The sequence below is a fragment of the Bipolaris maydis genome (assembly GCF_028858645.1).
Source record: "Bipolaris maydis strain C4 unplaced genomic scaffold PSV08scaffold_12, whole genome shotgun sequence".
In the NCBI taxonomy this organism is placed as follows: Eukaryota; Fungi; Ascomycota; class Dothideomycetes; order Pleosporales; family Pleosporaceae; genus Bipolaris; species Bipolaris maydis.
In genome coordinates this window covers 953,374-972,440 of record NW_027093868.1, presented here as the reverse complement: position 1 = coordinate 972,440, position 19,067 = coordinate 953,374, and the positions used below count along the sequence as shown (strand labels likewise).

Below are 19,067 nucleotides of genomic sequence, written 5' to 3'. Positions count from 1 at the left end.
CAAGCTTCTGATTCCCTGCATGGTTGCTGACTTACCCCGCCATAGTCGTGACAGCCTTTTGGGGGCTACCCCACTATCGCTCGTGTGTGTGCGCGCCTAGACTCTCTCAGCAGGCGGCTTGCAACGTGCATCTTGGATGCATTCGCTTCGATGGCTTCCAAAGACGTCACAGGCAGACTGCGACAAAGCACCTGGAACGGGAGCATCCCCCTCGAGATACGACTGCACAAAGGCGACTGCAGGACGTACGATGAGTCGGATCCTTACATAGTACGTGGAAAGAAGCATGTTGCTGTTTGATGAGGTGTGGTATGCAGGCTGGGAGTTGTGTGTTGACGAGCTTGCTAGATACAATTCCCACGGATCTCGTACCTTGGCCTGTTGATCCATAAGCTGCATACCTTCTTCTCGCGCAGCCTCATCTACCCGGATGTCAGCCCGAAAGACGCGTGGCTCTCTTACGAAGATGTTCCGTTGAAGTGGCACTATCCTCTAGGCCTCCTGTATGACCTCTACTCTGGAGCTGAGCCTGCATATCCCCCAGACGCAGACGTAGACGCCGCACCAGCACACCAGCTTGAAGGCGGCGAAGAGGAACGCGGCCGGCTTCCATGGCGTCTCACGGTTCACTTTTCAGACTATCCGACCGAGCAGCTGGTGCAACTCGACAACGACGGCAAGCACCTCAACGACTTGTTCATTCAAAGCGTCAAGGAGGCCGACTATCTGAGGACGGGCACGGGGAAGACGGTCATGTTTCTGAGTAAGGAGGACAGCACGCAGCTGTGGGAAGGAGTTAAGAAACACGAGTTTGCGCTATATAACCCCATCAACCAAAAACTACTCAACCCGCAGGGAGTCAGTCTGAGACATTTACCGGTCAGACTGTATTTGCCGCATGCAGCGACGGAGGGTGTGCAGGAAGAGAGGGCGCCCGGGAGCTTGAGGATTGTGCAAAGACTGATCACACCGAGTCTGTCGTCTAGTAGGTGCACGTGGTTGCGGTGTGAAGGGCAAGTGAGGCTAACAGGGGAACAGGGCAACCACAGACCATCGGCACAGCGCTGAATCACGTGCTACCTGGGTTATTTCCGAGCAGGCGAAGTCCACTGCTGGCACAAGCAGTCCTCCACGGGGCAGCACTACCGTTGGGGGCGAATGTGGAGGATTTGGTACGTGCCGCAGCGTACCTGGACGGGTGGTTGCACATTGCAGTTGTTATGATGGCATGATAGATAATTGCTTTGTGCCTGGCGTGGGGTTGGATACGGCCCGAGTCATGGCGGATGTGCGCTATGGCGGTATTGTTGATATCAGCAATATTGGTTTTGCAGGCGTCAGGCGTGGGCCCACACGAGTCGCAGTCAAGACGCCAATGTTTGCCAAGATGCGGGGGCAAGCATACTTAGCAGAAGCTTAGTGAGGATTGCAGGAACACACCAGTCCAGCCAACATGACACCCACCCAACTGCGTCTGTTTCTGAGCAGCAGTCGGCGCTGCCGGCATCGGGCACCGGACACCGGGCATGTCCAGCGCCAGGCGAGGCGAGGCGAGGCGAGGCGTGTGGGAAATGAGGGATTATCGGGGTGGTTGTATTGTTCTGGCTTCCGGTGTGCTCGGTCTATCTTTTGCATGGCATGCCACCGTCGGCTATAGGCTCGCGGCCGACTCGGAGCAGGGCGGCAAACAGAACCATCAATCAGAAGCGATAAGCATTGGCTGATGACATAAGTGCAGCCAATGCCGCCGCTGCTGCCATGCCCGAAACAGCATCACTCAACCGTGTCGCAGGGAACTTGGACGCGGCTGGGTGGAGCCGATGGGTAGCCTCAGCGGCGGCTTGCAGCGACGCGATGCAGCCGTCGAGGGCGTGGAGAGTACTATGGAGTGAGCATGGTAGAGGAGCTACGGTGAACAGCTGCGTGACAATGGGAGAGCCGTTCAAGACCCTTTCTTGCTCCACCCAACACCCGACGACAGCAGCGCCCATCCCGCCTCGTACGAATGGATGCCGCAGTAAGTATGTGATTGCATGCCGCGCCATTGGCACACGTGACGTCGCTCTTTCAACCCATTTGCTAGCTAGCTAGCTCCCTCAACCCCCTTCATTGCGACGTTGCTAGCCCCCCAGCCATTACCACTTCTCCTCTGCTCAAACGCTGCTGCTGCTCCCGTCTCGTTGTCATCCCACAATCCCTAACACATCCACACCCCATTCCACCCAGCCTGCCCTCATCTGACTACACCAAACCAAGCCCTCGCCCAACAAAGAGAGGTACGTACTAATCATTCCGTCATTGCCTCTCCACCCCGGCCGAACTGCGTGCACACCTACCCTTGCAAGCTTGGAGCTCCCGGGCAACCCGCTAGGACCGCGGGCCATACAAAATGCCTCATCAACTGCAGAGATTTTCGGCGAAGGCGCGCACTTAAAAAGCCAACTATCAGCGCCTCGAGTACTAAGGCTTCTGTTTTCGCTTTTTGACGCTGCACCGCTGTTTGACCTGCGCCATCCCAATTCCCACCGCCAAGCTGCTTCTGTGCCCTTCACAACCATCACACCACCGTGGGACTCAACCGAATTGCGCTTACCAGCCTTCTCGTCAATTAGCAACAGCTCCTAAACAAAAGCTGTTTCTACCCAGCTCCTCAACTTGCAACAAGGTCCGATTAATTTCGTAAATGTAAGCTTTCCATGCCACCGCCTTTTCCGCTGCACCTCTGTTGGGGGCCGGGGTCGACCATTACGTCGCGTCGTCGCATCCTCCCGCCCATCGAAACAATGTAGTCTTGCGACACGGACCAAGGGCTTGAGCGGCATTCCCAACCCCTTCGCACAAGATCGCCGAGCCTCCGTCGGACCATCCGTCAATCGTCTTCACTACTACATCTTAACCTCCGCATTCCGCACCGCATCGTCTTCCAACACCCTCTCTGACTTTTCTTCTCGCGCAGAAACCTACCTTCACAATGGCCGCCATCAGCATGCCCCTCGCCGCTCGCGCCGAGTACACCCTCCACCAGCTTGCTAAGCGCAAAAACTGGGCTGAGCGCGAGCCCGGTGTCATTGTTGTCTTTTGCATTGTTTTCGTCGTCGCCGTTCTGTTCCTTGCCATGTTCATCAACAAGAAGGTATGTGACATGCTTCCTCTTCTACCCTTGCGCTCTTCCAACATTGTACTAACAAATCTCAACAGAGGCAAGCCAGCAAGGGCGTCGCATAAGATACCCCAAGTCGATTTGCGCGGGAGTGAGAGGAGCAACATACATTCAGCTTCCAAGGGTGGGAGAGAGCAAAGGGACAAGAATTCATGACCCGCGATACCAAAGTCAGAAGGCTTCATGTCACAATGTTGTGCGGGCAAGAGGCTTGTGTATAATGTGTTTGAATATTCGCGTACAACCTACTTTACATGAGCTTTTCTTTGATGAGAACTGCGACATGGTTTGCGGATATCCTGATTGTATTGGGATCCGTAGTAATAATGAACAAATCGAGATACCTCAACAAGCAATTTCATTCACTGAATTTGTACCTCTCAATTCGACCACAGTGTTTGCCATGGAGCTCTGTCAACAACATTCTGCGTGACTCGAGCGTGCAAGGGAAGGATTTGGTGGGTCACCGCCTCACTGTTGATCATATCGGCTAGTATGATTTTGGAATCTGCAACTTTTGACCGTTTGTTTGCCTATGTGACCAAATTCGTACCTCTCTCTCTCTTCTCATAACCTCCCTTCCTTCCTCACCGCCCCCTCTTCCCACTGCCGACAAACGTTCGTATACCCGTACCCCCCGACTACTAGATCATAACGCCGGTGGGGGACAAGCAAAGAGAGAAGAAAAAAAGGATCACGTACCTGCATCAAAAGTGGATCCCAATCTCCGCTCTCATCTCCTTAGCGCGAGAGCCGCAATCGCTAAGCACTTACTAGGTCTTGCCCATAGCCCTTGCTTGAAATTCAACAAATCAATTGAATAGAATGTTTCACGGTAGATTGAAATAGAAACAGAGAGCTACGCTATACAGTGTCAGGGTTGGCTTTTGTTTTTTTTGTTTTTCAGAGTAACTAGTAAGTTTGTGTTCTGTACAGAGGCCAAGGAAGTCAAGGATTTTGCGAAGGGGGGGGGGGGGGTGATTGGTTGGTAAGATGCGGAATGAGTGCGGATGCTTTACTGTTTATGGTGTGGGTTGGTTGGGGGATTGGGGGAAGGAGGTGTGTGTGTGTGGTATTGTTTTCTACTAAGTAAAGTGAAACACTGTTTCCGCACATATTATTTGACATAGTGATAGTGATAGTGATGATCGGATAGTAAAGTTTAGTTTGCCGAAACAAAGTCTAATAATGTCTTGTAGGTTCTTTGCCTTGTTGATGCAAGTGTGGAGGGAGTGGAGGGGGGATAAATGCTTTGCCAGCGGCGATTTACTAGGTCCGAGCAAGCAGCCGCAGTATAGCGGCGGCTTACCAAGGAATTAGGAAATCATCTGCCAATCTTGCTGAGTGCTGTTATCAGAACACATTTACAAAGTAAATATAGCATGTTCACATTTTTTAAGAAGAAGTCTAGCGAATACGCCTGTCCTGCTTCAGTCCTAACCCATCCGACCAAAGCCTGCAAGTGACAAGGAAAAAAGAGCAACGTAGACTAAGGAATCATTCCAAGGCTCAAGTCGAAATTATGCTTAATGTGGTAAGTTTCCTCAAAACTCATTTTCCAACGACATCTTTGTGCAAAATAATCTCATGCCTAAATTGAAGAAAAGCCTCGTGATCCTGGGGGGTATCAAGCACATTGAGCATACAAGTCCTCACACGTCGGACGAATAGAGAATAGAGAAGAGAGAGGGAAAAAGCCAATGATCCCAATAAATGGAACTGCATCGTGACCGCTGGGCTGTCCTGTATCAAGTTTCCAAGCGGCGACAATTTTAAAGTTGGCATTGGTAGAGACGAGGAGGAGGAGCAAACTCAACTCACTGCAGTCCTTGAAGCAGATGATCGTGTATGAGACTCGAGGATTAGAGCCAAAACTTGTGTTGGAGAAACCAATTGAGAAGGCATGACTAGTCAGGAAAATAGTTTCGGATATTTTAAAGTTTGATACAGATCAGCACATCGTGAGTTGGACTAGCGCGCGCATCAAACGTTGAGAATTAACCATGTGAAATAATTTGCTTGGATTTGTTTACTACAAGTCTCAGAATATACAAGCCTGGTTACAAAAACACATTAACCGCACATACACACAGCGAATGTTACCTGGCAGCACTGCTCACCAACCCCTGGTTTGATGCATTCATGTAAAAGCCATGCTCTTCTTGATCTCAGCAATGGCCAGTGCAGGGTTCAGTCCCTTGGGGCATGTCCTTGAGCAGTTGAGAATGGTGTGACATCGGTACAAGCTCATGCTGTTGTTAAGTGCGTCCTGGCGCTCAGCCTTCTTCTCATCACGCGAGTCGGCGATCCATCGGTAGGACTGGAGGAGGACAGCGGGTCCAAGATACTCCTCCTGGTTCCACCAGTACGAGGGGCACGAGGTTGAGCAGCAGGCGCAGAGAATGCACTCATAAAGACCATCAAGCTTCTTGCGGTCTTCCTTGGACTGACGGAACTCACGACCCTAGCCAATTGTTAATGCGGGCTTCTACAGGCGGGGTCAATCGATATACGTACATCTGGCGCGGGGGTGGAGCGCTGCAGGTATGGCTTGACGGAACGGTATTGCTTGTAGAAAAGCGTCATGTCTGGCACAAGGTCCTTGACAACGTACATGTGGGGAAGCGGGTAGATGCGAGACTCCTTGGCTGTGTCGGTGGGAATACGGCCTGTAAGAATTGTTAGCATTGCAACCACAATCTGCTGACTTGTTCCGCATACAAAGGCATGCCAGTGTGTTGACTCCGTCAATGTTCATGGCGCAGCTTCCGCAAATACCCTCACGACAACTCCGCCTAAAGGTCAAAGTCGGGTCCATCTCGTTCTTAATCCTGATGAGTGCATCTAGCATCATAGGTCCGGTCTTATTCAGGTCCAGAGTGTACGATTGCATCTTAGGCTTGGATGTGGGCTCATCAGGATTCCAGCGGTAGACGTGGAAAGTCTTCATTTTAGCATCTTTGGTGGGCGAGGACTCCTTGACGTTGGACGTCTTGCTCTCGGGAATGGGTTTCCGCGCGGCATCAGGTACAATCTTTTCGGCAGTCTTGGACATGGGGTCGCGGGCGTGGACGTCGGTAACGGAGGCGAAGCTGCGAGAGAAAACTGCCGGTCGGACGGCTGTCACAAGGTGTTAGCAGTGCTCAATGGCTTGCGAGGAGGGCCGCATGGTTGAGCATACCAGCTGGTCTCAGCGCCAGACGAGTAAGAGCGCGGGTGCAAGCCATAGCTAGGTGGTGTGGAGTGGAGAGTGTCGGGTGGGCTCAGAGGTCAAGGTGTTGGTATCATTGAAGTTGGAGCATTGGGGCGCCACTCAAGTTCCCTCGGTTATGACAACTCGCTGCATGTGATTGGTGGCCGCTGCTTGTCGGACGATCCCGGCTTCTCGATCTCCCCTCGGTGCCACTACATCATCGTCGAAAACGTCAAGACTTTTCGCCTACATCTCGCGCCATAAACATGAAGCTTCGCGCGCCATTTTCGTGTCGCATTCGCCCTGTAGTATCTTCCATACATTGCCAATGGCTCTCTGGCATGAAAACTATCATGATTTTCTCAATTGCAGCTGTGCTTTGAGTATTTTCATCCAACTCTTGTGAGATCGCGTGACCATTTTGATGTGCTACAAATCTTTCATCCATCTGACATGTAACACACTATCTACAAAAGACCTGCTCTCACATGCATCATATTAGGACTCTCTAATGCCAGGGGCAGCCTATGCTATACCAGCAGTATTTTGACAGTGCTCCAAAAAGACAGTACTCAGGTTGATGATGAAGCCCTATGGGAACAATTTCCCCTTGAGATTGGTGTACACGGTAAAGCTACCACTCTCCTTCTATGTAATGCTACTTATAGAGACTTGTTTCGCACCAAGATTGATTGACTTTTCTTTTTTCCATGTCTCTCATCCTTTAATCTATCTCACTTTCTTCTTGTTGATTTCTTGCTATTACTTACTTGTTATCGCTCTCTTGATATTCCGCTCAAAACTGGCTGGACCAACATGCACAGCCATGTCTTTCCAATACAATGGTCGTCTTAAATCTAGTCAACGTTGTGTTCTTAGACCCGGTCACCCTCTTTCTAGTCTATCACTTTGCTACTATTACCAGTATCCCATCTTAGCCATCACTGCTCTATGCTTCAATCGGCCATTGCTGAAAATATATATGCCTCAGGCATATGTGATTATGAGTTTTCTTCTCTTTCTCATCGTAGCGCTTGACGCACTTGCAACATGTAACAAAGCATCCCAAGACAGAAGGCACGACCAAGGCCAGATCCGTCTCCACTTGGGGTGACTCCAATCACCCATCGGCTGACCGTATGCAAACGGTGGCTCACAGGCGTTTGTTGTTGTGATTGTGGGCTTGGCGCTTGCCGTCGCTGCCAAAAACTGCAGCTCTCCTTGTATCTGTCACCACTCACTCCACGCACGCACACGCATTGTACCTCTACTTTCTGTACAATATTCGACGTATCTAGAACCGCAAAGCTGTCTAAGTAATGGCATCGTCTCAGGTAAGTTACCATCGTGTTTTGATTACACTAGAGCCCTGTTACTGACTATCCCTGAGATGTTTACGCCCACAAAGGGTAGAGTTGCGGGAGGTGGCAAAGCTGCCAACCACTGCGACTCTAATCGCATCGGCTATACTGCGCCTTTCCAACCGGTTAATTCCTTCAAGGTTCCAATGGCTACAGCAAGCTTTGAATCAGATGGGAGCACCTCCGCTGGTTCTCACGCCTCGTCTGGACAGTCCATGTCACAGGTTAGCCACAGCGATGCTACGGTACATCCTACTACTTCATCTCGAGGAGGGCAGGTCGATACGCAGCCACTGCAGGCTATATATCTCATAGAGCTTGCCTGAACCTAAAGATGTCTCAATGAGTGTAGGCTAATTGATGTATAGCCGATTACTCCACTGCGAACTCGCCGCAACTCACATGTCAACCATGCATCCGAAAACTGGCGCTCACCTCGTGGTAGCTCCCTCAACGGCAGCTGTGGTCCCCTTACCAGTCCAGTCACATCTCAGAGGGCTTTTGTGAACGGTATCCCTGAGCATCTGGCTGTGCAGGAGATGGCTTTTCGACAAGGTCAGCATGACTGCAACGGCTCCCACGACAAAACTCCACCAAACCCCTTCGCAAAGTCGTTCGACAATGTCTGGGCACAGTACTACAAGCTCGGCGCCGCCTATGGAAAAGCTCCTGCAACCTCGCCTACAGCAGCTTCATCCCCATCACACGGGAACTTTGCTTGGTCTGTACTCATCAACCCCGCCACACAGGACTTGGAGCATCCGAACGGCTCAGTCGATATGGAGTGGGCTCGCACGATCTGCGTCATGGGATTGAAGTGCATGAGGGAGCTGATTAGTATTGTTTGCCGACGTCACAACGATTGGCGCAAGATTGTCTGCGACATTCCTCTTCCGGTCAGGCATGCCATAGTAGCATTCCCGGATCTTTGCGAGCACTACGAAGCCCTCCTGCGCGATGCTCATGAAGCACTCAGTGGCCGACTCCCTATGGGCTACTGAGAAAGATAGCAGTAATAGTCGAGTAAGTCCAAGCGGCGTTGAAAGTCCGAGTCAAATTGCTAATACGAGAGACAGCTTCCCGTTTGTCAGCTTTGTTCAGTATTCTGTGCGTTTCGACCATTACATGAATGTCTGTTGATGATCATGACGATGTATATCTACGGATCGCTAATGGCATACATCTGAATAATGCTTTTGAGGACAGCAGAAGGTTGGGAGATGCAGTGTTGCGATCCTCGAGATTTGTCTGTTCTTCTATCAGTTGTGGCGTTTGGTCGGTGGTAGGCACGGCGTAGTTTCGGCGTGATCGTGGAAAGGATGTGACACGGCAAGACCGCCATGGTCTTACTTTCGTTAATGCACAGCGATGTCTCGGCCCTATGTAACAATAGTGTGGGTCCAGATCCCATCGGCGGCAGCACTTCGGATGTACTTGTAGTAAAGCTAATTATGCGGCCTTGTCAGCGGTAGAAGAAAAATACATGGTGGACATTGGAGCCGTAGTTTCCTAGCCTCTTTTGCCTGTCGAGTTGAGATTAGGTATCAATGGACACGTGCAAACATCCATGTGTCCATCTATCTAGATGACCGTGTCAGATATAGAGTTCAAGACAAAGCAGGCCATGAGTCGTCCGATTGAAGTCTCCTATTAAGACCTGTGTCTTGTTAATGACCGCACGTCATCACGTGGAGACGCGAATACGGACTTCGGGGCTTTCAAGGATTGCACAATATCCGCGTCATGCACACTGTGTGAGATTTTCACCCTCATTCTCCAGTGCCTCGTCGAGTTTGGTGAAGTCAGCATCTAACATGACAGCAACAGCTTCTATGCAGCCCTATGCCTTTGATCGCCAACAAAGCCTGCTGCAGCTTGACTGCAGCGCTGACTTGCGTCACTATTCTCGCAATCTCGGCCCCGGCGTCCAGGAGCGCATCTTCCAAACCACGAGCGACGCACTAAGAACTCAGCTCGATGAACACCGCGACTTTCTACTCAAACACCAGAGACAACAGCAACAACAGCAGCCGCATCTGGCTCCTGTTCCCGTTCCGAGCGGTCCTGCGCCAGCCCTCGCCCAACCGTACACACATGCTCGGCCTTACGCCCAACCGCCGCATCCCCCTTCGGTATCTTCGGTTGTACCGGCCGCAATAGCAACGCGGAGTCCGACAAAAACGGTACCAGGGGACATCAATACGTACCCGCTCGCTCTACGTGAGGCATTGTACTCGCAGAAATCTGCGTCACAAGCCCATGCCGGTCGGACAATATACCATGTGGTGGCGAGCAGAGCGGGTGCGCACCCAGGCGAAGAGGCAGCGGTAGTAGCCAGTCGCCGAAGCATGGTGGTAGCCAATGAAGTGGCAGCATAGTATTTCCTTGAGAACTACCTGGACAACAGCGAGGAAATAAAGTACAAGCAACTAGGGAATGGCGCATTGAGTTGCGAGGCAGTAAGGGACAAACAACGTATAAGCGTGTATGTACAAGAGGCGAAGTCAGAGTAAATATATAAAGGAGAGGTGTGCGTGTGCAGTTCCAAGGATGGGATATGGGCTTGGGGTCCCATGGTAGTCTTTGTGATGATCACATGCAATGTCCGACCACAGTGTTATCTTCTGCACAGCTCTCCAGTAGGTCAGTAGCCGATCGGTGATTACTGCAACGAAGGATACGTGTCTGGGCACCGATCATGGTATTGCTGTGAGAGCGTGGGAGCTTGAAAAGTATTATTGTACATGCAGTGAAGCACCAAGCAGCGTGTAGGACCCGCGAAAGCATGGAACTTGACATGACGAGAGAAAACCATTACCATGGACAGGCAGAAAAGAGGTCTCGTTGTTCGATATAGCATAATCATGGACCGCTTGCCTGTGATATGGGGATGAAACAACGGCGTCATTGTAGAATGTAGATTTCTGTAGATTTGTTCAGACAATTAATAGTAAAAAGAGTGCAATTTGTCCATGCAAATGGTATGTTTGAGGCCTCATAGGTTTTGTGTTCTCCGTTTTCCGTCTTGACATAAATCCTACTATAGATCAAGATGCCGCGCTATGCGCTCTGTTCTAGCAAGAGGCAGACGCAATTCTGGTACCTTGTATGCCTCCATGACAGACACTCCAAGTTGAGGAAAAAAACAAAATAACGAGTGCTGAAATGAGTAGATGAATCCAAGTGAGAAATGTGGGGATGCTCATGTCCTTAGCAAGGACGTGGGTCATGTGCAGCAACCGGAGGTCCGTATCTACCTTGTAGAGTACATTGCGTATTGACTTCCCAACAAGGCAGTTTGGAGCCATGGGCGTTGATCACCGTGGGCACGTTCCGCCAATAATCAACGTACAAAGGAGGGCGGAAGTCCGCGACTAACAAGGGCAAAGCAAACAGGTTTTGTCGGTGGCCCAACATGTCGACACACACACGTGCGCTTTCACGGTCTTGTGAGTGAGCAAGGGTCCGCCACTCTCTGTCTTTTAAACCGTTGCAAGCATTTGCATGCACGCCCTTCTGACGACTCCGTGCGTGTGTACTTGGACGAATACGACTACTACTACTACTACTGCAAACTACTTAGTAGTAGTTATTCCGGATAAATTGATACGTACGTAGTACCCGAGTTTATCAAAAGGACCCACGACCAGCGACCCGTTCTGCGCAACAAGCAAACCTCCCTTGCATACACTATATACTAGTAGGTGTAGTCATATCATACTTACACACGCTCTACCCCTCCCGCGGACCCTTTTCTACGTAACGCGCTGCAACCGGATAGCAGTAGCTATGGCGCCGCCGAACACGCCGCTTATCTACATCCTATGGCACCTATACCTGGAGCCTGTCTTCGCACTCGGCGGGGTATACAGACTGCATTTCAACCCGGAGAGCTACTTTGACTTTATGCCGTCGACGTCGGGCTACAGCGCCTCGTCCCAGATTGTGTGCGATCAGTTGGCGTCGGCGTACCTTTTCTTTGCGTTCACAGAGGGGGTGCTGTTGCGGGTTGTGGATGATAAGAGGACGTGGCGGTGGATCTTGTTTGGGCTGTTGCTGTGCGATTTGGGGCATTGCTATGCCGCGTGGTGTGAGATGGGGTATAAGATTTTTGGGCCTGAGGGATGGGGTGGGAAAGATGGGGTCACGAATAGCTTGAATGTGCTGCCGGTGTTGATTCGGACGGGGTATCTACTGGGGATTGGGGTGCCTGAGGGAGAGACGAAGAAGAGGGCTTGATGGGGGAGTGGATACATGTCGGTGGGTTACAATGAGCAAAGCAGTGTTATCTGTATTGTACAATGCGTTTCTAGATAGTCAGCTATGGAGACTCGAGGACGAACGCCTGGGGCGGGCTATTGTCGGCGCTCTCTTCCCTTCAACACCCTAGTGGGTGGGGCTTGAGGCTCATCACATCATGCTGAGAGATGAACAATGGGCGAATGGTATTCCGACAGTCCCGCCCCACGTCATAATGTGGTTGCTGGCTGTCATGGTGAAAATGGATAGTAGCATGCAATCAGGTGAGATCATGTCTGACTGCGTTTCGGGGCTGTTGTTCTTACTTGATAAGTACGCTCGCGACCGGGAACGCAGAGCCCTACGTCCCAAGGGCACTGCAGGCTCCCTCCAAAGCGCAAGATTTATCATGAGGAGGCTGAATATTTACAGCCGGCATACAACCAGGCTATGGATGTGGGGGGGCAACGGCTTGCGTAGGGGTCAACATCGGATTCTTTGCGTGACATCGGATTCTTGAGGAATGCCATGACGGCTTTGGCGGCCAGCGAGCTGCTAAGCTGCCCAACCCTGTCCCCACCTCCCCCTCCTCCCCCCTGCAAAGCAACGGCCCTGCGGCAATTGAAGACTGCAGCACAAAAGGAGACAGAGTGCGGTAGATAGGACACACACCTGTGATAGCCCTTTGGTCGTCTCGCACTGGTGCGCGGGGCAGGCCATCTCATTCGCAGCCGTCCGTCTACAGCGGGCTTGCGTGCCAAATTCGTGAAGCTCACGTAAAAATGATGCTTGTCCAGGAGTTGTCGCAGGACTTTTCTCGGGGCGGCACAGTGATTGCAGCGGGCTGGTATAGCAAGGTGGAGAGAGGCCCACTGGCAAACAGCACTTGCTCCGTGTTGCGCGGATACGTCATGCTGTCTGCCCGCCGCGGGGAGGGGGACAACGCTGCAATTTGCGGCGGCCACCACGACAAAACAACCAACAAAGTCCCCTTGCTGGCCAGCCTCGCGCCGCCCGAGCCAGCTACACCCACAGAGCCAGCCGCAAAGGCAGTCGTTTGCACGTGCATCCTCCTAGCTCCCGCTTTCTTGCTTTGGGCGCCGGGTAGACAGGCCGGAACTCAGTGAGGCTTCCCTGCAAATAGCTCAATCACGATCGATCGAAGCTACCGGAAATTTCACAGCGCCCTTCCACCGCCTCTATCTATACCTTTCACCTGGACTCTTCCGCCGGCTGTGAAAACGGGCTCTGCTCTCCAACACCTGTGTCTGCTCACCATCTCTATCCCCGTCCCTATACAGCCAATTCCTCATCGCTGGGCGACAACGCCAGCCCGCCGCCCAACATGACTACACACGTCGTTTCTCTGTAGGTCGCCCACCTCTTCTTCCCCTAGTCTGCAGACCGCATGTTTGCTTCTTTTCTTCTTGATGGGTAGGTAGACACGTTCAATTCCTCTAATACAGCTAGTTTCCTACCCTATACCGTCGACTTTCAAGACAACAAGTCTGCCCCTCCAAGTCCGCCCCAAGCAGTCGTGCCTACCCAGCTGAGTGATACTCTTCGCAAGCCATCCGCCACCGGCCTATCGAGCACAAGGCCCGCACCCGGCAGCAATGAAGAGCAACCCCAGAGTCTCCTCAAGCGGGCGCCGCCCTCGCACATCGCGCTGCCCAAAGCCTCAACACGTATGACCGAGCACGAAGACTTCTTCACGCCTGGTCAGCCAAGCGCCGCCACTCACTTCCCCAACGCAGCCGACCCCCGCGGCCTGGTCCGCAGCGATGCCCATGTCCCTGAATGGGGTGGCAGCGGCATCTTCTTCAACCAGCCCGTGTCCAGAGCCGAGCCCGCCCCACCAGACACGATTCTCGAATACGCAAAGGCACAAGAACGGGCGCAGGCTCAGAAGGAGCGCATGAAGGGATCACACGCTGGCAAGCCAGTGACAGACCCGAGATGGGCTACTGAATACAGGGTTGTCCCTGCTGCTCAGGGCAACGGTGGCCTTACCAACGCTCTCCGTGCTGCAGTCGACAACAAGTGCCTTAGTGATACCATTACTGTTGGCCTGATTGGCTTCCCTACAGACAGCCTAAACGAAGAGAAGAAGACCGAGATCTACGAGAAGCTTGAGGAGGAACACGATGCTCTGACTGTTTTTGTCAGTGATAAAGACTTTGACGGCCATTACGCCCATTACTGCAAGACGATTCTATGGCCAGTATTTCACTACATCATTCCTGACCACCCCAAGAGCAAGGCTTTCCTTGACCACTCCTGGGTCTTCTACGTCAAAGTCAACCAAGCTTTCGCAGACAAGGTTGTTAAAAACTACAAGCGCGGAGATGTCATATGGGTGCATGATTATCACCTATGTCTTGTTCCTCAGATGATTCGCCAAAAGCTACCAGATGCACAGATTGGCTTCTTCCTGCACACAGCTTTCCCGTCCTCTGAGGTTTTCCGGTGTCTTGCTGCCCGCAAGGAGCTTCTCGATGGTATGCTTGGAGCGAACCTTGTCGCCTTCCAGACACCCGAGTACGCCCACCACTTCCTGCAAACCTGTAGTCGGATTCTCTCTGTAGAGGCTACGGAGGACGGAGTTCAGCTTGAGAACCGCTTCGTCAACGTCTGGTCCTCGCCCATCGGCATTGACCCTCGCGCACTGTCTCTAGCTCGAGAAGAGCCCGAGGTTCTCGAGTGGATCCAGACTATGCAGAAGCGATATGAGGGAAAGAAGGTCATTGTTGCTCGCGACAAACTAGACAACATTCGTGGTGTACGCCAAAAGTTACTAGCTTTTGAGCTGTTCCTTAACAAGTATCCTGAGTGGAAGGATAAGGTTGTTATGATCCAGGTCGCGACATCCACTACCGAAGACACCGAGTTGGCTGCAACCGTTTCTGAGATCGTTACCCGTATCGATGCCGTCCACTCTACATTGACTCACAATCCCCTCATCTTCCTCAGACAGGACATTTCTTTCTCGCAGTACCTTGCTCTGCTATCCATTGCCGATGCGCTTGCCATTACTAGTCTTCGCGAAGGCATGAACCTGACCTGCCACGAGTTTGTCATTTGTCAGGACGGGCGCGGAGGCGAAAAGAAGCACAGCCCCGTCATTCTCAGTGAGTTCACAGGTAGTGCGTCAATTTTTGATGGTGCAGACCTCGCCATCAACCCATGGGACTACAACAACATTGCCGAGGCCTTTCGAATCGCCTTAGAAATGAAGGACGATGAGAAGGAGCGAAGGTTCACCAAGATGCGCAACATTGTCATGAACCAAACTGGCGACAACTGGGTCAAGAAACTGAGCACTCACCTCGCCAAGGTTTACGAGGAGCAATTCAAGCGCGATACTATGTCGATCCCCCGACTCTCTTCGAGCAGCCTTGGAAGTGCCTACCAGCAGTCACAGAGGCGCTTGTTCATTCTAGACTATGAAGGTACTCTTGCGTCGTACGGATCTGTCAACAAGACTATTCTCGCTAATACCGAGCGTGTTATCGTTCTTCTTAACGATCTCGTTGCCGACGACAAGAACGCCGTTTATGTAATGACTGGTCGAACTGTTCGGGAAACTGAGCTCATCTTCAACCGCGTCCGTGGCCTTGGACTCATTGCAGAGAATGGCTGCTTCTTGCGCGAGCCTGGCGCGAAAGAGTGGATCCAATTCCCTGAAGAGGAGAAGACAGTGAAGTGGAAGGACTCAGTCAAGCCGATTCTGCAATACTACCTTGAGCGTGTCGAAGGCAGTTGGGTTGAGGAGCGCCACTGCTCGATCATCTTCCATTACAACAAGTCTGACGACAAAGACGACTCTACAAGTCGACACGCCGGTGATTGTGCAAACCACATCAACGACGCTTGCGAGCAGCAGCGTGTCAAGGCAATCCCCACAAAAGACTCAGTTGTCATTGAGCCAGTAGACTTTGACAAGGCTTCTGCTGCGCAGCACATTTTCAGCAAGTACCCAGAGGATGCCCGACCTGACTTCCTCCTCGCTGCTGGCAACGACCGCAGTGATGAAAACGTCTTCCGCTGGGCGAAGCAACTCAAGGACGATGCCATTGTTCGCAACGTGCAGACCGTCACAGTTGGTGATCGCAACTCAATTGCCATGTCGACGCTCCCCAACGGGGCAACTGGTAAGTCATTCTTCTGACGATTGACATCCAACACGCTAACAAGTACAATAGGACTACTTGGTGCTCTGACGAAGCTTACCAAGAACCCTCGCGGTTCGCCTTAGGGTTTTTGAAACATATTTCGAGCGAGGATGACGTAATGATTGGGGCATGTCCCACGCATTCGATACCCCTTCCCATGAAGTAATGATTTGGCAATGAAATGAACACACAACGGCGGCTCGCGTGAAGACGAAGGGTTACAAGAGAACTGCTGCTATTAATGAATCAACGTCAAGCACTGCATGGGTGGAGTTAAGCGGGGTCTTTTACTACGATAGATTCTTTCCGCATTCAATACGAAACCCAGAAGTCGATGCTGTTTGTTGGAATGCTGCCTATGAAGACTTATCCTTGATGCGAATATCTATTCCAGATTTCTGCGGGTTTTACATAATCCTACGTCTAGATAAGCTCTCCCATGCTCAAAAAGTCACGGGAGGGAAGTATATGCATGTGTTGAGGGACTACTACCTAAAGTGGCGAGAAACGCCTAGCCCCCAATCAGTAGTACCACTAGCCTATGCTCTTGATAGACTAAGATGTTAGGAACCAAACCAGCCGCCTTCACCACCACGCATTTGAAATTCTTGGATTTGATGTACTAAACTGCTAGGTTTTTACATATTGACTGATAGACTGTAACCGGGAAATTGTATAACCCTGCAATGTTGGAGTGCAGTCGTGTCTTGTCGATGTTGCGTTGTTTTGGTGGGGGTTGGATTAGTGTTTATCCGGGTATTTTAGTCCACCGAGAGTTACTACGATAGCCTAGTGTAAGCTTAACCCCGCTTCGCATGTACCTGCTTTCTCGAGAGCAAGCTAATGCTCATCCCTGGTCGTATCTACGGCCCGTTGTCAATCTAGCGGACCATAAATATGTACAGTAAGAGAGGTGAAATACACCCCAAGCCTTTTCAATAACATGAACCCAATGTAGACTTTTCGCAATGCCACAAATCATCCAACTCAAGGCGCCGAATGGGAAGCAGTGGGAGCAGCCGACAGGCCTCTTCATCGATAATGAATTCGTAGATTCTTCGTCGCCATCGAATACGATATCATCAATAGACCCTGCCACTGAGAAGGAGATTGCTGCAGTCCAGGCTGCGACTGCGGAAGATGTTGACCGTGCAGTCCATGCTGCGAAGAAAGCACTCCAGAACCCAGACTGGAAATACATTGATGTTACTGAACGTGGGAGGCTCATAGCCAAGTTGGCAGACTTGGTCGAGGAGAACAAGGAGATTTTTGCGACGATCGATGCCTGGGACAATGGTAGGCAGACACGTAATCGTAACAAGCATACGAATGCTAATAAGTGTCCCAAGGCAAGCCATACAACATCGCTCTTAATGAGGATCTCCCAGAAGCGTTTTCGGTCCTACGCTACTATGCTGGCTGGGCGGATAAGATCTCTGGTCAGACCATTAGTACCACGCGCCAGAAATTGGCGTATACAATCCGCCAGCCTATTGGTGTTGTCGCCCAAGTCATTCCTTGGAACTATCCCTTGTCCATGGCATGCTGGAAGATTGGCCCTGCTCTTGCTTGTGGAAATACTGTGGTACTCAAAGCCGCCGAACAAACGCCTCTGTCCATTCTCGTCTTAGCCAGCCTCGTTAAGCAGGCTGGGTTCCCACCGGGCGTGGTGAACATCTTGAATGGTCTAGGAAAGGAAGCAGGCGCGGCATTAGTGCAACATCCGTTGGTCGATAAGGTTGCATTTACCGGCTCCACAGCTACGGCTACTCAAATCATGAAGATGGCTGCAGTAGGACTGAAAAATATTACCCTAGAGACGGGCGGTAAGTCTCCGTTGCTCGTCTTTGACGACGCCGACATGGAGCAGGCGGTACGATGGTCTCATATTGGTATAATGTCGAATCAAGGTCAGATCTGCACTGCCACGTCCAGGATTCTAGTTCAGGAGTCCATCTACGAAACCTTCCTCGCTCAGTTCCGGCAGCAGGTCAAGGAGGTGTCCGTCATTGGCGACCAGTGGAGCGAGTCTACCTTCCAAGGCCCTCAAGTGACCCGGCAGCAGTACGAACGGGTACTCTCGTACATCGACATTGGCAAGTCCGAAGGCGCGGAGCTACTCGAGGGCGGTGAAGCCTGCAGCGGTCAAGGCTACTTCGTCAAGCCCACCATCTTCACCAAAGTGTCACCCCAGATGCGCATCTACCGCGAAGAAATATTCGGACCTATTGTCATTATTGCAACGTTCAAGGACGAAGAGGAAGCCATTGCCATGGCCAATGACTCGACTTATGGGCTCGGCAGTGCCATCTTTACCCGCGACCTCGAGCGCGCCCATCGAGTGGCAGCCGAGATTGAGGCCGGCACCGTGTGGGTGAATAGCAGTCAGGATTGCGACTTCAGAATCCCCTTTGGCGGCGTCAAGCACAGCGGTATTGGGCGCGAGCTCGGCGAGGCTGGACTCGATGCTTACTCCCAGGTCAAAGCCGTGCATATCAATATGGGCAATAAGCTTTAAGCGCTTTTTTTCTCTCTTTGAATCGATGCCGTGTGATTCGGAGTTCAACGGGTGGGGGGGGGGGAAGGGAGGTGTGAAAGGGTGTGCATACTATCTATCATGTGGGCTTGACAATGCATGTTGCGAAGCGACGTTGGAACAAGGTACCGTGTAGGTTGATATCATGTCTTAGATGCAGGGCCTTGGCTCACCGCTACTAGTGGTTATCTTTTTATTTTATTTTTTTGCCACTTGATTAAGTCCCGTCTGACAGTGTATCTCTCTCTCACTCTGACTCTCAGACACACCCTCTGGAGACTTTTCCTTTTTCCGCACTACACTCCGTGTAAAGAATGTGCTCACTCCGTGCCCACTCATCTTATCTCTCTTGTCTTGTCTCTGTCCTTGGCCAGATAGAATCATAAATCAGTTCATCGCTGAC

At 51.6% G+C, this 19,067-nt stretch overlaps 8 protein-coding genes across 8 annotated transcripts; 7 read left to right on the top strand and 1 right to left on the bottom strand.

Annotated features, from left to right (window-relative positions):
- Nucleotides 1–95: 95 nt before the first annotated feature.
- Nucleotides 96–1,545, top strand: PSV08DRAFT_11475 (autophagy protein Apg5-domain-containing protein). Its single transcript, XM_066091815.1, has 3 exons — nt 96–270; nt 349–985; nt 1,039–1,545. Exons 1-3 carry the CDS (start codon nt 151–153, stop codon nt 1,230–1,232), a joined length of 951 nt encoding a protein of 316 aa, XP_065948601.1. The 5' UTR covers nt 96–150; the 3' UTR covers nt 1,233–1,545.
- Nucleotides 1,546–2,971: 1,426 nt separating this feature from the next.
- PSV08DRAFT_354680 (uncharacterized protein) lies at nt 2,972–3,225 on the top strand (the record flags this gene model as incomplete). Its single annotated transcript, XM_014224333.2, has 2 exons — nt 2,972–3,133; nt 3,199–3,225. 2 exons carry the CDS (start codon nt 2,972–2,974, stop codon nt 3,223–3,225), a joined length of 189 nt encoding a protein of 62 aa, XP_014079808.1.
- Nucleotides 3,226–5,164: 1,939 nt separating this feature from the next.
- On the bottom strand, nt 5,165–6,415 carry PSV08DRAFT_228691 (alpha-helical ferredoxin). The gene is made up of 4 exons (XM_014224334.2): nt 6,342–6,415; nt 5,882–6,280; nt 5,678–5,829; nt 5,165–5,624 (listed from the first exon to the last, which is right to left on the bottom strand). Exons 1-4 carry the CDS (start codon nt 6,385–6,387, stop codon nt 5,301–5,303), a joined length of 921 nt encoding a protein of 306 aa, XP_014079809.1. The 5' UTR covers nt 6,388–6,415; the 3' UTR covers nt 5,165–5,300.
- Nucleotides 6,416–7,672: 1,257 nt separating this feature from the next.
- PSV08DRAFT_404274 (uncharacterized protein) lies at nt 7,673–8,715 on the top strand (the record flags this gene model as incomplete). Its single annotated transcript, XM_014224335.2, has 3 exons — nt 7,673–7,687; nt 7,744–7,959; nt 8,083–8,715. 3 exons carry the CDS (start codon nt 7,673–7,675, stop codon nt 8,713–8,715), a joined length of 864 nt encoding a protein of 287 aa, XP_014079810.2.
- A 749-nt stretch (nt 8,716–9,464) lies between these two features.
- Nucleotides 9,465–10,199, top strand: PSV08DRAFT_11448 (uncharacterized protein). The gene has a single exon (XM_014224336.2). It carries the CDS (start codon nt 9,529–9,531, stop codon nt 10,090–10,092), a length of 564 nt encoding a protein of 187 aa, XP_014079811.2. The 5' UTR covers nt 9,465–9,528; the 3' UTR covers nt 10,093–10,199.
- Nucleotides 10,200–11,410: 1,211 nt separating this feature from the next.
- Nucleotides 11,411–12,023, top strand: PSV08DRAFT_11442 (uncharacterized protein). The gene has a single exon (XM_014224338.2). The coding sequence runs from the start codon at nt 11,504–11,506 to the stop codon at nt 11,951–11,953; it is 450 nt and encodes a 149-aa protein (XP_014079813.2). The 5' UTR covers nt 11,411–11,503; the 3' UTR covers nt 11,954–12,023.
- Nucleotides 12,024–13,298: 1,275 nt separating this feature from the next.
- Nucleotides 13,299–16,548, top strand: PSV08DRAFT_364824 (glycosyltransferase; the record flags this gene model as incomplete). Its single annotated transcript, XM_014224340.2, has 3 exons — nt 13,299–13,321; nt 13,424–16,107; nt 16,159–16,548. The coding sequence occupies 3 exons, from the start codon at nt 13,299–13,301 to the stop codon at nt 16,209–16,211; spliced, it is 2,760 nt and encodes a 919-aa protein (XP_014079815.1). The 3' UTR covers nt 16,212–16,548.
- A 548-nt stretch (nt 16,549–17,096) lies between these two features.
- On the top strand, nt 17,097–18,822 carry PSV08DRAFT_228685 (aldehyde dehydrogenase domain-containing protein; the record flags this gene model as incomplete). Its single annotated transcript, XM_014224341.1, has 2 exons — nt 17,097–17,424; nt 17,478–18,822. The coding sequence occupies 2 exons, from the start codon at nt 17,097–17,099 to the stop codon at nt 18,644–18,646; spliced, it is 1,497 nt and encodes a 498-aa protein (XP_014079816.1). The 3' UTR covers nt 18,647–18,822.
- Nucleotides 18,823–19,067: the final 245 nt, after the last annotated feature.